Genomic DNA, 18608 nt, shown 5'->3' on the forward strand with positions numbered 1-18608 from the left:
AGATGGTTTTGGGGACAATAATGATTTAAATATTCCTCAGGTAATACCTAAACACAAAAGATTAACGGTTCTATGTGTTGAATAACACCTGACATAAGAAAGCAGCTGCTTACGTCAAGGACTGGAAGCATATAGGGAATGTAACCATAATGGTGGTGATGGTGGTGATCATGATGGTGGCGGTGGTGGCGGAGGAGGTGATGGTAATGTTGATTCCAGTGCTGAGGATGATGGGAATGGTGGTGATGAGGATTGTTATGAAGGTGGTGACAGGGAGATGGTGATGATAACATTGACCTTGACGGTGGTGATGATAGTGATGCCGATGGTAAAGACAATGGTGACTGGGATGTGCCTGGCATGCAACAGAGACCAAATATAGTTGTGGAATGTTGAGTGGTCATGACGCACAGAAGGAAACTAGTGCTGGACCCTTCTTTTTTATTTGTTTGTTGTTTGTGTTTGTTGAGAAAGGGTCTCACTATATGGGACTTGTATGTAGAACAGACTTGCCTCAATCTCATAGAAATCTGAGTTGTCTCTGCCTCTCCAGTGCTGGGTTTAAAGCTGTGCACCACCACGCCTGACCTAAGCCTCACACTTCTAATCGCACATCTTCTAGAAGTTTCTCTCAAGCCAAACAATTCTCTCCCAACTCTTGGCATTTTACACAGTTAAACACAGACAATTCCGTAATCACACTCTGCTCATGGTACAGCCATTCGCGCGCGCACACACACATACATACACACACACACATACACACACACACGCACACACACACACACTGAGGACAAAGACCAGTTTGCATATTTTTATCCCCCATAGTCCTTCTACTAATTCTTTTTTTTTTTAAATGGTCTTTACGGGCCACTTGTCCCTTAGTCCCTGCACTTTGGAGACATAGCAGGCAGAGCACTGTGAGTTCGAGACCACCCCAGTAAATGAGTTCCAGTCTAGCCAGAACTTGTCTTATATTGCAGACTCTACTCCCTCTCTCTCTCTCTCTCTCTCTCTCTCTCTCTCTCTCTCTCTCTCTCTCTCCCTCCCTCCCTCCCTCCCTCCCTCCCTCCCTTGTTAATTGCTGCCCTCTCTACAGACCTTCCTTTGTGTAGATCATGCTCGGATCCTTATTTCTTCACCCATTGCCTAGAAAATGCTCACCTACTCTGTCTAGTGCCTGTGACTCTCAGTGATCGCAGGACCAGTGATGAGTAGGTCCCCATTTATGTAGGAAAGAACGTGAATCAGGACACTGTTGCCAGTCAGAGAATAGCAGGCCTGAGAAACACAGGCATGGGGAGAGGGATGGCAGGTGGACAGACCAAAGATGAACAGCATGGTGGCAGCAGTGCTCTGAGGAGCCACCACGCTGCTGGCGCGATCTCAGCTCTCGTGGAGTGATTAGGAGGGACACCAAGCAGTCTCTGCTTTCCTGCTTCTCCAACTTTCCCACTAAAGTAGGCCAAACAGCAGGAGGGCCGGGTAAACATGCATCCCCCAGGAGTCTTAGGCGGGGCAGTGCCTGAACCTGCATAGTCACGCATGAAATGGCTTTGATGTCTCCAACGTTAGCCTTAAAAATTCATGCACATCTTGCATTCTATTTCATAATATATTTATGGTTGTTTTAATGTAAATTTTTTAAAAATTACCTAAATTTCCTCCTATTCTGAATATTCAAGTAAAACTGGTTTCCCAGTTCTGGAACTGATCTTGAGACAGCCCCTTTTTTCACAAATGACTAAGACGCAGAGAAAGCCTGTGAGCCATTTAAGAATGCATGGCTTGTGTTAGAACTGGGACCAGGACCCAAGAGGCTTCCTCAAAATCCAGAGCTCATTCGTTCATTCATTCATTCACCCATCCGGTCATACAGCACACATGTGTAGACCTTGCTTGGTCTTGGGTATCAGCCCCCAAGAGGGAAGCTAGATTTTGTCCCTTTCCTAATACCACTCGGTTTATAATAGTTCATTACCAGGCGCTTCTCCTGGAGGGCTTCAACATTCTTCAAAAGAGTGCTTAAGCCGGGCGGCGGTGGCGCACGCCTTTAATCCCAGCACTTGGGAGGCAGAGGCAGACGGATCTCTGTGAGTTCGAGGCCAGCCTGGTCTACACAGCGAGTTCCAGGACAGCCAGAGCTGTTACACAGAGAAACCCTGTCTTGAAAAACAAAAAAAAAACAAAAAACAGACAAACAAAAAGAGTATTTAAAAAGCATGTCTCTTGGTGCCGTCTCAGAGTAACTTGTGAAATTGGGGGGTGGGGGTGTTTGGTCCCCTCTTTGGGGTGGGTGTTATCTTGCTAGCATGGAACCAGTGACCACAAACTACTCACACTGGCCTAGACGGACTTCAGTGACCTGGCCCCGCCCACCTCTGGCCCCGCCCACCTCTCTTGTACCACTTCCTCCTCAGCCACCAGGCTCCATCCACCTGGGTTTTCAGTTCACTCTGAACCATTTCTCATATCTGGGCTTTGTCCATATAGTTCCTCTCTGTGGGGCATTCTCCTTGCTTGGCCCATGTCCTGGGACAATTCCTTCTCATCCTCTGTCCCTCTCAGTGCTTCAAAGAGGCATAAGTTCACACAAAACACATCTTGTTTACGGTGGTCTCACATCCACTTCCTGTATAACCTATTCATGGGTTTTATCCTCTTTTTAAGTTAATAATTATTACAATGAGCTCAATTCTATGCCCTTCCTATATCCATGTATTTCTCAGTGGAACTCTGACACATTTCTACTAAAAAGAGTAGAGCCTATTCCCTCTTGGACACAGGATCTCATGTGGCCCGGAGCGGCCTCAAGTTCACTATATATGTCAGGATGGCCTTGAGCTCATAGTAGAACCTGCCTTCACCTCCCACGATGTAGGATTACAGGTGTGTACCACGGTGTTTGGTTTTATGCGGTGCTGGGGCTTGAACCCATGACTTCATGCATGCAAAGCAAGCACTCTACCCAGCGACATGCACCTCCAGCCCTGCTTCCTCACCTCTTTAATCTAGGAGGCTTCTGTGACTTTCTCTGGCCAAGAAAAGATGGGTGAGACCACGGGGAGGCCATATGCGGTTTTTTTTTATGGTCTCCCTTGCAATTCTGCCACCACCCTAAGACCACACCTAGGTAGGGCTGTTGGAGGATAAGGGGCACATGAAGCAGAGTAGACATTCATTTCAGCTTCTGTAAGCCAAAGTCTTCCAGTCATAGGGGAAAAGCAAGCCAAGAACAATAGAGCCATGGAGATGACCCCATAGGTACGAATAACAAATGCTTACTATTGCCTGTCACTCTAGTCTGTGGCCTAGTACTGTGCTACCAAGGCAACTGATAGTTTAATTGCTTGCGTCAGTCCTAGACCACAAACTCTACAAGAGAAGAAAAATGTCACCCTTGTTCATGCATGGGCTGCACATAGAAAGTACTCAATAAATGTATGAGACGTGTGAGTGTTCCTGCTTTGGAAGACTGGTCCCGTTCTCTTTTGCCTACAGGCATATGGGATTTACTTATCTTCAAGGACAACCTTGTGGGACTCAAAGTCATGGATTGAGCTAGCCTCTCCCCTGAGCACTGAGATAGCCTAGTCTACAGAGCGAGTAGCTCCAACATCTAGAAAATATTGCCAAAAGTTTATCTGATATCCACCGTCCTTCCTCCTGGACGCAACCATCAACCATCAGTGCCTTTGTTCTTTGACCAAAAAGATACCCTCATCAGGACATTTCTGCTTGCCACCTCTGGTCTGAGCCCTTCATTCCTGTAAGCTGTTTATTTGTACATTAATGCAGGAGGGCATGGGAAAATGGAAAAAAGGAAGTAACCATGAGCTTAGACAGCTCCCTAGGAAAGGTGTCCCAGCCACGCCTGCCTAGGCAGGTATAGCAGAGGAGACCAGGGAAGAGCCTTGCAAGACCCCTGGGGAGGGCTCTCAAGTTGCTTCCAAAGTGGCATCTAAATTGGAGAGACAGGGTGAGAAGTTTCGCAAAGCTATCCTAAATTCCGAGAAGTAGTCTTAGAGGGTGCAGGGTCACTGTCTGGATAAGGTGTTGCACCATGTAACAACCCTTTTCCCCTATGCTTCTCCCGTGTGAGCTCCCTAGAGTGACATGGGTGGGCACTGCTACTAACTTGGCCACCTGGAGTAGGAAAACAAAGCTGTGTAACTCTTGGCCTGGGAATGCATTCTGAAGCCTACAGTTTGCTGACAGAGAATGGGCCTTCTAAACACTCATCCTTTTATGGGGGGCGGGGGTGTCATTGCCTCTCCCAAGCCTACTCTCCACTACCACCACGCCCACTAGCATCAGAAATTCATTTAGGAGGCAGCTCCTTTTTGAGTTGGCTCCTGCGGTCCAGCTTGCTCATGACCTGGGTGATGTCCACGGTGTTGGCTGCTTCGCGAGCTTTCTCTTCTTCTTCCAGTTGCCTCAGGATGACAGGGCTCGGGCTGGATCGTAGGTGACGCCTCATAAATGGGAGGGTGGAGCTACATGGAAAGATAGATGGTGAGTGGTTGGTAGAAAGTCATATTGCTTGCCCAGCGACACTGACATCTCTGGGGGAAGTTGGGCTAGAAGGTTAGAATCTGGACATATCCCCTCATTTTCCCAGTGAACTTCCAAGAGGACCTTCAGAACCATGGTCCAACCTTAGTTCTTTTTCCTCCAATGGAGGATGGGACTACAGTGAATACAACTGATACTAGATTTCAGGAGAGGCACCAGGGAGAGTCTTCAGGTGATGGTGATGGTGGTAGCAGACACATCTTCTACAATTTAGGAATGGATTTGTCTTTAAGATCTCAATGTTATCTCTGAAATATCTTCAAAGAAGAGGGTCCATGGGCTTGGGTGATGGGTGCCTGAGAGCTTGAGTCTTGAGGAAGGGTAAGAGCCCAGGGCACTGGTTTAAAAAGTGAACGTGCAAGGATGTGAAGGTAGCTCCCTTGAGAGAGTAGGGACCAAAGCCTGATCCCCAGACCCATGTAAAAAAAAACAAAACAAAACAAAAAAACAACCAGTGTTGTGAGGCGCAATTATAGTCCCAGTGCTGGGAAGAGAGGAGTATGTGGAATGCTGGGGTGTTCACCAGCCACCCAGCCTGACCTACCTGATTAGCTCTGGGCCAGTGAGAGCTTCTATGTCACAAAACCAAAAATCAGGGGATGGAGGAATAACAGCTAAGGTTGTCCTCTGACCCTCACAACCATGTACACACAGAGAGAAGTAAAGAAAGCTGAGCTGTCCCAAAGGGCTGGGCTCCCACGGATGTCTCCTCAGAGGACTAGTAGGTAGCAGGCTGCAGCCACCCTTTCCCACATGCCATACCTCAGGATGAATTAGAAATGTATTCCAAAGCCAAACAAGGATTCCTGTGATCAAACTGACTACCACATCCTAGAAACCAGGATAAGGCTTAAAGGGCTTATGGCATGGAGCTGAGAGATACAGCCTCGGGGCCCACATGGATTTGGGGAGCTAGCATTTCTATAGCAGTAACAGACTAAAGACCCAGGATCTACCCCCAATTTCTGGACTATCTGAACCCTCAGATCCCTTGTCTCTACACCAGAAAGGTAGGATGCCTTTCCTAAAAAGAACTAGCCACTAGCTATGCTGTCGGCTCTATCAAAGAGGACTTTGATACTTGAACTTCTAGTGGATTTTCTTATACCAATGAGACATGGAATGGATTCCCACCTCCCCCCCCCATACACACACACACACACACACACACACACACACACACACATCGCATCCCTGCCTGGATACAAGTCAAGTGTCACACTGTGTGAGCATTCATACCTGATCTCACACACAAGGATGACAGGATTCCCAGATTGTTACACCCCCTTGCCAAAGTCAAGTGCTCCTGCTGGGGTCTCTGAATTCCCATGCCTGCCCCCAACGTATAACAACGTTAGGACGGAAGCATGTGACAGTCAACATCCTACCCCATGCCCAGCTCCTTTCTGGCAGAATTTCTGGAGTTATTGTGGCTCTTTATTGGAGTTCCTGGGGCCATCGGGCTCCCTTCCTTACTCTGTAACCCTAGAACATTGCCACAAGACCTTCTTCCCCTCACAGGGCAGGTGTCCTCAAGGACAAGGTGCTGTGTTCTCTCACACGATCCTTTGGTAAAATCTGGCCCTCTCCCCGTCCCGCCCACCCCTTTTGAGTTGACTGGAGATGCTGGAGATGGGCCCAGCATTGATTGAACAAACAGGAAAATTTATTAACCACAGAAATACATGGTCCATGGGTGACTATGTTTTGAAGAAGGAAAAAAAAAAAAAAAAAAAAGGCCTGCCAGAGTTTCACAGCTTTGTTCAAGCTGTTATTTCTTACTCTTTTAAATCTTTAAATAATCCTTGTGGTACCCCAGGTGTATGTAGAGGGGGAGGGAGTTCAATTCACATCTCAGAATATGATCCATTGTCCCAGTGTCTCTATAAGATGAGGTGATCGAAATTTTCAACTAGTTAACGGACTTCTAAAAAGTAGTCCCCAGAGGTACCAAGAATACTTGGGGTGTTACTGTTGGCTTCTCCTAACTGGCTAGCATTTTCTCTCAGTGTGCAATTTCCGGCTCCCCCTCTTGGGTCTCGGAACACTGGAGATACGAAGGTGTAACTTAATTTACTCTGATTCATCAGTTTGGTGGGGTGGATGAAACAAAACAGGAAAACGAGATGCTTCCATTTGTGGTACTCGTAATTACCAGTCTGATAATCAGGGCCCCTCAGAACCAGAATCAGGGAAACAGAGCTTACTGGAGGGAAGCTTGCTGGAGGGCATCTCTAAGCAAATGAGGCACTCATTCACTGCACAACACTTTCCAGCCCCCAACACTATCATCAAGCAAATCACCCCTCTCTAGCCATTTGGCAGAAAGAGGCCCTCAAGTCTCTAAAGTAAACAGCAGGCAGCGGGCAGGTGATTAAAGACACTCCACTTGCCTTCTCTTGGTGGTTTCCTGCGGTTCGATAGCTTTGGCCAGCATTTCTTTATAGATTGGAGATTTTAAATAGCGAGCATAAGAATCCTGGTGGGAACAAGAGGAAAACAGTGGTGATGAGTCAGGGAGGAGGGATGTATGGGATGGAAGACTGGTGATGAGTCAGGGAGGAGGGATGTATGGGATGGAAGACTGGTGATGAGTCTGGGAGGAGGGATGTATGGGATGGAGGACTAGTGATGAGTCTGGGAGGAGGGATGTATGGGATGGAGGACTGGTGATGAGTCAGGGAGGAGGGATGTATGGGATGGAAGACTGGTGATGAGTCAGGGAGGAGGGATGTATGGGATGGAGGACTGGTGATGAGTCAGGGAGGAGGGATGTATGGGATGGAGGACTGGTGATGAGTCAGGGAGGAGGGATGTATGGGATGGAAGACTGGTGATGAGTCTGGGAGGAGGGATGTATGGGATGGAGGACTGGTGATGAGTCAGGGAGGAGGGATGTATGGGATGGAGGACTGGTGATGAGTCTGGGAGGAGGGATGTATGGGATGGAGGACTGGTGATGAGTCAGGGAGGAGGGATGTATGGGATGGAGGACTGGTGATGAGTCAGGGAGGAGGGATGTATGGGATGGAAGACTGGTGATGAGTCAGGGAGGAGGGATGTATGGGATGAAGGACTGGTGATGAGTCAGGGAGGAGGGATGTATGGGATGGAGTAGCATATGCTTGCCACTTCTGAGCCCTCCTCTCCCCACCACTCTCCTTCCACCACCCTGCCAAGACAGCAAAGTTAAGAGAATCTGTTTCCTTGAATGAGGGGCGTTTAGGGAGGTGCTAAGAGCCCCTGTCTTCAGCTGTGGAACCTAAGACCAAGCGGTATCAAATTCTCCCAGAAAACTCAAATGCACATTCCTGGGGTCACCCCAGTCCTTCCTACTCTTGCACTCCAAGGGTGGGACAACCCTTTAGGACCATAGTTCATCACCCCCAACACTAGGATCCTCCTCAGAGTTGTGAGCTGTGGAGAAGGAGAGATTGTATCTGGGACATCAGCTGAGGAGGGGGAGATCAGCTGGGTGCTCTCTCTACCTCTCTGAGCTAGCAGGCTTTCACCCCAGCATCTGGCTCCTGAGTCTTTATTGGTAAAATCAAACATTCAAGATTTTGATAAAAACAACATAACCCTGTTAACACTCATCATTGGCCGGTGTTTAGGGTAGAAAGGCAAGATACTACAGTGCAAAATAACCGAAAGAACCAAGGCTTAGACTTTTCTTGGGGATGATTCCTAGGATCTGAACAGGGTAGGGAAGTTGCTCCCCAATTTATTTCCTAGGCAGCTGAAAACTCCACTTACAAGTAACATGGGACAATGCCCATCACAGCAAGCCAGCAATTGAGAGCAGTCTCAAAGATGCATTAAATCCTAGAGATGAGTTGGTGGTAGAAACCCTTATGCAACCTAGAATGGAATCTGGGAATCGGGATAATGAAGCCATTGAGTCACGTGGCACTTGTCATCACACGGCCGCTGGAGATACGGAGTCCACTGCAGACAGACATGAGACGACTCTGCCTGATCCTGGCTAGCATGCATGTGTCGGAAGAGGGTGTGTGAATCTGCGCATATGCATGTCGTGGCCAACACTGTCCTCCTTGGTCGTTCTCCACTTTATTTTTGAGGCAGCCTCTTGCTGAGCCTGGAGCTCACGTGCCTTGGCTATGCTGACCAGCAAGCCCCTGGGGTTCTCCTGTCTCTGTCTCCTAGCATTTGATGTGGGTGCTGGCGATACAAACTCAGGTCCTGGACCGGGCAGTGGTGGCGCACGCCTTTAATCCCAGCACTCAGGAGGCAGAGGCAGGTGGATCACTGTGAGTTCGAGGACAGCCTGGTCTACAAAGCCAGTCCAGGACAGCCAAGGCTACACAGAGAAACTCTGTCTCGAAAAACCAAAAAACAAACAAACAAACAAACTCAGGTCCTCATGCTTGCACAGAAAGCACTTTGCCAGCTAAGCCCTCTCCCTAGCCCCTGAAAACTACATTTTTAAAAGTCAAAAACAGTTTTAAAATACACTAAGGAGGACTACTATTAAACAGACCTCATTACAGATCTTCTAGTAAGAAAAAACACAGGGAACACCCACTGGGGAGAAACATGCTAAGAAACAGCTGAAGTGGTTTGCCAAAAGTTGCAAGTTTAGCAAAGGTGCTTATCACCAAACTTGATGACCTGAGTTTGATCCGAGGATTTCACATGGTAGAAGGAGAGAACAGACATACAAATATACACACGCAATCAATTAATTAAAAGTTTAAAAAAAATAATCAGGCCAGGAAGATGGCTTAGTGAATAAAGGCACTTGCCAACAAGCCTGAGAACCCTCATGGTGAGAGAGAACTGACAGCAAGTTGTTCTGAGAGAGAGAGAGACAGAGAAGAGACAGAGACAGAGAGAGACAGAGAGAGAGAGGGAGGGAGGAAGGGAGGGAGGGAGGGAGAGGGGGAGAGAGAGAGAGAGAATTATTTTCTCTCAGATTCTCTTTAAGTTTTCGTTGACAGTTCCTTGGAAGCTCCTCCTCTGTTCCCATTCATTAGTGATCCAGAAGCTACCTGAATTATCACAAGGTCATACCGAACTGTCTAGACACTAAAGCCGCCAGTACTGTGTTTGCTCAGGCCCATGAGAACTGTGACCATCCATGGTAGAGACCAAGAGCTGGGCCTCTGGACCAGTCAGAGGGGAAGCTGGCCTCCTATCTTCATCCCTGCTGAGACCTCAGGCAAGCCCCGACTCTGGAGGAGGCTCCCTCAGTCTCACTCTACACAGAGACCGTACCTCAGCAATTATCTTAATCTGCCTTACCATCACTGATCCTACCTGCAACAGAACTACAGCATGAGGAATCTATAGCCACAAACAGCTTCTGTGGTGATTTCCAAGGCCAGAGGAGCCTGGAGGTCAAGGAAGATCTATGCTGATAGATAAGGGGACGAACCAGCGGGCCGTTCTTCCTCGTAGCAGAACCAGCCAGGCAGCATCCACATGTCACCTCCCTTCTCTCCTGGTAACCATGAAGGGGCTCCCTGGCCACTGAGCATGCTCAGCACAGGCCTGCCTACCTTCTTCATAAGCATGTAAATGTGGGTCTGTGCGGCATCCAGCACATAGCGGTGGGGGTGTCTCAGCCCCTTCACGGTGATGTCCATGGTCTTGCCGTCTATATTGATCCATCGTCTTGCGCCTGGCGCCAGGAACAGCCTGGGGAGGGAGGGAGATGTTGTTGCAACAGGCCCACGGTGGTTAGGAGACACTGGAGAGTTTAAACTTTGAAGGGGTTGTCAATCAACTTGGCCCAGGAGCCAGAATATGGCCATGGAGGCCTTGGGGATGGAATGTTTAACCTTGATGTTCTAGGAGACCAAGCCAGAAGCTGGTGGGGGGGACCTGGGGAGGAGGGGTGGGGTGGGGTGGGGTGGGGGTCTGTGTAGTTTGGAGGATGAATCGACTTCCAGGGACACTGGAGAAATAGCCCACTTGTTGCTCTTGCAGAAGACCAAGAGTTCAATACCCAGAATCCCTATCGGTTGGCTCACAAGTGCCTGAAACTCCAGCTCTGTGGGAAATCCAGAACCACCTTCTGGACCCTGAAGACACACACACACACACGATTTGCACTGTGGTCCAGGGTGCCTTGATTTCGTAATCCCTGGACACAAATCCATGGGAATAGGAGAATCCCACCACCCATCTCACTTGATTTCCTTCCTTCAGAGGAACCCTCAAACCCCCCAAACACTGGGGAGGCACTTAGGGCATGGCACATCCAATGGGTGATGCTGACCAGAGCCTAGCCAGCCACAAGGGTGTGGGTCCGCCCCCTACTCCCAACCTCATCCCACCCACATGAGGGAAGTGCTCCCCAAGATTCGACCAATCCTCACTTGTAAATCTCCTCTGCTTTCTCCTTGACCTTGGACTGATCTCCATACTTCAGGTCCTCACAGGCCTCCCAGAATCCCAGGTTCTCCCCTGCGTGGGGAGGACGGGTCCACGGAGACGACGGCCAGGCAGGAAATGAGTGGAGAGAAGATGAAATGAAGGTCAGGGTAGCTCAACTCGCTTGTTGAGTGTCCCTGCAAGAGGAGTCACTGAGCACAGGGACATCAAAGCGCTGCATGTCACCTGCGAGCAGGAGCCACGACACCTCACTTCTAGGATATGGGAGTAGGTGGGTCCCAGCAATGGCTTGGCCCATAAGTGGTCTCTGCCGTAAACTGGACTGACTCTCACCACGCTTGAAGCAGCTATCCACTCACAACGTGGGTGCTGCTCTGCCCTCCAATACAGAGGGCACAACTCCTAATAGCCTCTCCCACATGCCCTCCTCCTAAATTGACACTTGTTTGTTTACTGGTGGGTATGGGTGTGGAGCTTCAAGGACAAATTGCGCAGTTGGGTGTCATCATCATGTAGGCCTCAGAGATTGGGCTGGTGTCATCCGGTTCAGCAGCCAGCACCTTTACCCACTTACCAGCCATCTTAACAGCTCCCATACTCTTTTTGGCTGAGAATTTGTCTACAGCAAACACTCCCAAAGCAATCCACACAGGCTCATAAGCATGTATGCTCCACTCTACAGCGTCCTACACTCTGCTTGGCCACACGACCATGTGACTTCTGTCTGCTTTAGTTGACTGTGCATAGGGACCCCCACCTTCTGTGCCCTTGGAGGCTTTGTCAGCTCATGACAAATGCTTAGAGGATTCCTGGCTACAAGTCACCTTTAGTATCACAAGAATCAGAGGGATTTTGCTCCTCTAGACTGAAGGAAAGAAACAGACCTTCAAAATCCTTCATCTCTTCCCAATTTCACATTCGCTTCCCAGTTATTCATCGAACCAAAAAAAAAGGTCTGTATATGTTGGTACGATTCCAAGTATTAACTTTACATGAGAAAATAAAGATTATGACATCAGTAAGCAAGTAAGGATGTGTGGTTATGTGTATGTGTGTGTATGTGTGATGTCTGTCTGTGTGTGTGTGTGTGTGTGTGTGTGTGTGTGTGCATACACGGTCTGAAGTGCCATGGTAACAAGAGGACCCTCTCCTCTGCTTCCACGGTATTTCCTGAAAGCCCTCAGTTACGTCAGACTGGTAGAGGCTGCACAATTATTTATGAGCTAAAATTTGTCTCATAACTACAGAGCCAGATATTCTTTGGACAGAAATCACAGGCCAATGCTTTTCTTTAATAGGCAATTGATCTGACATCAAGACCTCCTGCTTATAGGGGAACAAAACCAGTTCATCGCTTAAGACTAAATTAAATGAGCAATTATTCGCAAAAGGCAAAAAGTAAAACCAACTGAAAAAGCTCACGGAGGAACAACACCCATAGTTTACAGATACGTCTGCCATGAAATACGTTCAGAGATAAGGATGACACGGAATCTCTTAGCTTCAGCTTCACTGGAAACAGCCCAGAGCTACCTGAGGGACTCTCACTGAGGTGGGGGTGGGGAGGGTTCCTCAATCAGATTGGCCTGTGGGATGTCTGTGGGACACTGTCTCGATTGATTCTGGATAGAGGAGGGCCCAGTCGACTGTGGCTGCTGCCACACCTGGTCTCGTGGGCCTGGGCGGTATAAGAAACGTAACTGAACACTAGCCTGGAAGCAAGCCAGTAAGCAGCACCCCTTCGTGGTTTCAGCTGTTTCGAGTTCTTGCCCCCAGCTGCCCTCAGTGTGGACTGTGATCTGGGACTGTGAACCAAAATATGCCTTTTCCTTCCTAAGCTGCTCTTGGTTCCGTTTATCACAGCAACTGAGAGCAAACATGTGATGTTGCATGCGTGGGCCTTGAAGGCACTGTGGTTGGAATGAGACCGATCCCCAGAGGCTCATAGACTTGAATGCTTGGTCACAGGGCGTGGTGGTACTTGAAAGGATTAGGAGGTGTGGCCTTGTTGGAGGAAGTGCATCTCTGGGGGTGGGCTCTGAGGTTTCAAAAAGCCCATTCCAAGCCCAGAGTTTCTGTCTCTGTCTGTCTGTCTGTCTGTCTGTCTCTCTGTGTGTGTCTCTCTCTCTCTCTCTCTCTCTCTCTCTGTCTCTGTGTGTGTCTCTGTCTCTGTCTGTCTGTCTCTCTGTGTGTCTCTGTCTCTGTCTGTCTGTCTCTCTGTGTGTCTCTGTCTCTCTCTCTGTCTGTCTCTCTCTGTCTGTCTCTCTCTCTGTCTCTCTCTGTCTGTCTCTGTCTCTGTCTCTCTCTCTCTCTCTCTCTGTCTCTGTCTCTCTCTCTCTCTCCCCATGCTGCCATACTCCCCACCATGGTGATAATGGACTAAACCTCTGTAAGCCCCAATCAGATGCTTTCTTTTATGAGTTGCTGTGGTATGGTGCCTCTTCACAGCAGAAGAATATTAACTAGGACAGAAGTTATATCAAGTGAAATAGTCCAGACACAAAGGGACTGATTCCATGATTGCACTTGCAGGAGGTACCTAGAGTGGCCAAACTCAGACAGACAAGAAACAGTGGCCACTAGGGGGGCAGGAGGATGGGAAGTTGGCAGTTGACAAACACATAGTTTCAACTTGGGATGATTAAAAAAAAAAAAAAGCTCTCTGAAAATGTGGATACACTTACTGTTCACTAAAGTGTGAACTCAAATGGTTAAGATGGTAGATTTTTATGTTATATGTATTCTTACTAAGAAAGAATTTAGACGAGGAGTCAAGGAAGCAGCTCAACCCATGAAGCCACCGATGTAGAAAGGTGAGGAGTGGGGTTTGGATCCCCAGAACCCACCTAATGCTGTGTTGCCATGGCAACCTGCTGGTAATGCCACCTTTTGGGAGGTGGAGACCGTTGGATAGCCAGACCAGTCATATTGGTGTGACTTGGTTCAACTGAGAGTCCCTGCCTTGATGACTAAGACAGAGAGAGATAATGAGGACTCCTGGGGTCAACCTCTCAGGCCTCCACACTCAAGAGCAGACATATGTACATGTGTTTTCACACACACAGGAATACATATACACACTCATTTTAAAACATTATATAAATACATTAAAACACTTATAAGAGTATTCATTGCAGCATTCATAATGCCGGAAACAACCCAACTCAAGAGCTGGAGAGACAGTTCCATGGGTAAGAGCATTTGTTGCTCTTTCAGAGGACCCAGGTTCAAGTCCCAACACCCACACTGTGGCTCATGACCATCTATAACTCCAGTTCTAGAGGATCTGCTGCCCTCTTCTGGCCTCTGTGAGTACCAGGCATTCACAGGGAGTACATACATACTTGCAAGCACAACACCCATGCTCATAATTTAAAAAATAAATAAACAAATAAATCCTTTTTTAAAATTTCAAATCCCCATGGATTGATGGATGGATGAACAAATGTGGTTCTGCTCACACAATGGAACCTGTTTCAGCCATAAAGAAGAGTGGAGAACGCTAAGTAACAAAAGGTTGCATTACCTCATGGTCCCCATCACAAGAAGCGGGCAGAATAGGGGCTGAAGGAGAGGCCTGCGTAGTGAGCCGGGAGGGAAGAGCCGGATATGGCTTACAGTGGGTAAAGTGTTTCTCTCTGAGCTGCTGTAGAATTAGCTAGTGTTGGCAGTTGTACAGCACGGTGAAGGTATAAAACAACAAAACCATTAGCTTGAGCCCAGGGTGGTAGGCTACACAATCCCAACACTTCAGAGACTGAGGCAGGAGGATTACAAATTTGAGGCCGGCCTGGGCTGCATAGAGACCTGGTATCTAAATAAATAAATAAAAATACTTGGGAGAATGGGGCAGGAGGATTTGGACATCAGGGTCATCCTCAGCTACAAAGTGAATCTGAACTCAGTTTGGGTTACATGAAACTACATTTTTAAAAAGGGAGGGTATGAAATTTCATATGGGTCATACCTAAATTTTGTTTTAAGTTAACTAAGATATATACTCCCTGTTCATACATGAATCCTTCTGAATATCCCAAGGAGTCTGTCAGTCAGTAATATGGTTTCAAAGATGCAAGGAAATTTTTCTGGATGCTTGCTACCTCTTACCGAAGAATGGGGCAGGTGAACCTCAGCATGCACTTTATCTATTCGCCACTAGATGGCACTATTTCCATTTTGTCACAGGGAGCTTCGGAGTACATTCCTTTCCCATCCATCTTTTTTAAAAGGTTATTACATTATTCAATTAGGCTTATTTAGAGAGGATGATTTACAGCAATCCATGTTCTAATGCAATGCTCTGTCTCTGGCCGCCATCTGACTAAAAAGGCATGTCCAGTACGATTTGCTTCAGGAGCAAGTCCACAGACTAGCTGCTCTAGGGTCCCAGACCCAATCATGAAGCTCCCCAGAGGTGGGAGTCCACAAACAGATATATGAATCCCATAAAAGCCAGTCTTTCAGCAAAGGTAGTGAAGAAATTGAATGTGTAATCTGTTCTGATCTGGCTTCATCGTGTTACTGGATGTTTCTCAGTGGATGAGACACTTAGCAACAGACCCTCCTCCACTAAAGTCCACATACTCTGAAGGCTTGAAAAAACAATGGCAGGAGGCTGCACTGGATGCCTCAAATCCCCTGGGATGCTTTCAAGACTACAGCAATTGCAACTCAATACAATTATAAAGGCACCCGCCCCTCTGCTGGGTCCAGATAAACAGATCTCTGCAGGACTGGGAGATGGCTCAGCAGTTACGAGCACTTATTGATTGCTCTTCCAGAGGACCTGGGGTTCAATTTCCAGCACCCATATGGAGGCTCACAACCCTGTACCTACAATTCCCCCAGAGTACATGATGCCCCCTTCTGGTATCTATGGGTACTGCATGCACATATACAGTGCCAACAGACACACAGTGTTGGCAAGACATCCATACATATAAAGTAAAAATAAAATAAATCTTAAAAACAAATGAAAAGATATCCATGGTTGGGTTGAATATGCAGAACGTCTACGCTAAAGACAACAGGGGCTGACAGAGAGACGGGGGTGGGGTGGGTGCTAGCTTGTTCAGCTACCTGATCTCTGAAGCTGATCTAAAGAGCCAGAGGCCAAGGGAGCAGATTAGAGGAATTCTGGGCAGTGAAGGGAGGGAATCCAAGAAGAGACCAAGCCTTGAGGATTGTGAGTGAGGCTAAGGCAGATTGTAGAGACCATATAGTCCCCCTCCCCACAACTGCAGTGTCTTTCTGAGCCTATGGAGAAGGAAGTACCTGGACTCTTACACCTGGCAAAGCAAGAGGCCATGTTTAAAAGCCTTAAAAAAGTATGGAAGTGCCCTTTGGGAAACTCCTAAAGAGCCTAGGCTGGGCATTAAAGTTAGAGTTGCTTCAGAAGAAGAAGAGGAGGAGGAGAAGGAAGAAGAGGAGGAGAGGAAGGAAGGAAGAAAAGAAAAGAGAACTCACCACTGAATTCTTTCTTGAGAAAGTACTGGAAGCTCTGTCGACCCTTGGGGTCTCGAATCAGTTCACTGAAGTTGAAGGCCCATCGCTCTACCCGCATCTTGGTTGGGACTTCCACCCTGCAAGGATGATGACTGGTAAATCCAATACTCCCTGGGAGATGGGGCTATATTCAGTCCTGACTCAGGTGAGAGTGTTAGGACCAGCCTCCACCAACCTTCATGAGGTCCTTAGTCTCCACTTGATCTCAATTCTGCTTTACCCTTTAGCCTCTGCATAGACACACACTCCAAGCAGCCACTTACTAAGAAGATGCAGCCTCCGAGTCCCCTGGAGTTCACACCCATGATGTGGCCTCCCAGAGCTGAGGACCTCTGTGCCAAAAAAACATCAGGGGGAAAAAAAAAAACTCGGCCTGGAAACAATCCATGAAGGGTCAGGCTGCCACCTTCAAGCCAGGATAGAATTCCAGTGACATACGGGTGAGAGATGCTATGGTCACAACCACCAGCCAGGCACCTGCCACTCACCAAGATTTCCCTCTCGCCCTGAAGGCACATGAATGTTTGCGCCTGCATCATTCATGATAGTTACAATTCAGGAAAAGCCCAGTGTCCTTCCACAGACAAATGAGTGTGCATGCAGCATATCCTCACAAGCAACACCATTGATCCATACTGAAATGGAATGCTGATCCGTGCTACCGCATGGGTAAAGTCCAGCAGGAAGTGACAAGTGCCCAACAAAAGACCACACACCCTACGATTTCATCTACAGGAAAAATCTAAGATAGGAGAATACGCGCAATCAGAAAACAGACTGACTAGAGGCCATCTAGGGAGGAGCTAGAGGGCATGCAGATTTGCACAGGGAGAGGTGACAGCTAAAGGGTACAGATTTCTTTTAAAAAAAAAACAAAACAATTGGAGTAAGGATTACATTACTCTCAGTTTAGTTGTATGCTTTAAATGGGTAAGTTGTATAACATATGAATTACAACTCAAAACAACAACTTGAGACAAGGCCTTGTGAGTTCCAGGTTGGCTTCAAGCTTGCGGTGCAGCTCAGGATCCCTGAATGTCTGATCCTCCCAAGTGCCGTGATTACGGGCACGCACAACCATTACATTGTGTTGGGGGTTGTACCTGGGCCTTCATGGATTCTACCAACTGAGCCACAAACCATTTGGGCTGGGGAGATAGCTCAGTGGGTAGAGTATTTGCCCTGTAAGTGTGAAGAGCAGCTTGGATCTCTAGAAGCCATGTAAAAACCAAGCAGGTGTGGCAGCCACCTGCAATCTCCTCCCTCGGGAGGCAGAGATGGGATCGCTGGTGAAAGCTCGCTGGCTAGACTAGCCAGATCTGGGGGGCTAAGGGTCCAGTGAGAGACCATGGCTCAGTAAACAATGTAGATAGGTAGAGACCTGATGTCAACTAAAGGCCTCCATACACATGAATACATATACCCACACACATGGGAACAAACACACACAAACACACACACACACACACACACACACACACACCAGACTTGTAAAATATCCCAACATTTGAAATACATACAATTTGGCATTTAAATCCCAGAACTGGGTGTCATCGGTTATCCAAGGATTGCTCGGAAGGCAGCCTGACATGATGGCGTCATTGGACGAAAACTGCTCACTGTACTTGACAATTCTGGAAAGTAGATAGAAAAGGGGTTTTCTAGAAGCTCAGCCCTGGAAGACAAGGTGACTGCATGGGCTAACTGGCCAGCTTGCCCTCTTGGCAGGCATCCATTTAGTTACATACTTATTACTGCCTTCTCAGAAAAACGTGCAACAGCTCCTGGGATGGGCAGTGATCTGGAAAGATCTGCCCTGTTGTACTTGGGAAGTAACGCTGTTTTCTCCCAGTCCTGTTCCTTTGTTGATCTTCTGTCCCCAGTTCAAACATGGCCTTGCCACATGTCATCAGGAGATTCCAAAGCTGACCTGGTTTGTCTGTGGCTTGGTGTTCATCTTGGAAGCTTCTACTGCCAAAGAAGAGCCAAGGCCACTGTCCCTTTAGATTCTGCCTCTGGCAGGATAATGCCTGTGTTTAGGAACTTCAATTGACTACCCAAACCCTTTGGCCTTTAATGCTTTTCCTGACGTCTGAGGAAGAGGCAGCGCTCTCATCTGTGTGAGGAAGAACCACGCATGGGCTCCTGCCATGAACTCCGCCCACACC

At 47.9% G+C, this 18608-nt stretch overlaps 1 protein-coding gene across 1 annotated transcript in view; it reads right to left on the reverse strand.

Moving 5' to 3' along the window:
• Positions 1–18608, reverse strand: part of Rgs9 (regulator of G protein signaling 9) — a 68783-nt gene that overhangs the window by 4681 nt on the left and 45494 nt on the right. The window contains exons 12-17 of the mRNA XM_051158949.1: positions 17961–18074; positions 16402–16517; positions 10920–11007; positions 10098–10236; positions 6969–7054; positions 4379–4496 (exon numbers count right to left, since the gene is read on the reverse strand). Of these exons, the coding sequence (XP_051014906.1) occupies positions 4379–4496; positions 6969–7054; positions 10098–10236; positions 10920–11007; positions 16402–16517; positions 17961–18074 (661 nt within the window). The remainder of the gene's footprint in view (positions 1–4378; positions 4497–6968; positions 7055–10097; positions 10237–10919; positions 11008–16401; positions 16518–17960; positions 18075–18608) is intronic.

The sequence above is a fragment of the Acomys russatus genome, chromosome 16 (genome assembly GCF_903995435.1).
Source record: "Acomys russatus chromosome 16, mAcoRus1.1, whole genome shotgun sequence".
Taxonomy (NCBI): Eukaryota; Metazoa; Chordata; class Mammalia; order Rodentia; family Muridae; genus Acomys; species Acomys russatus.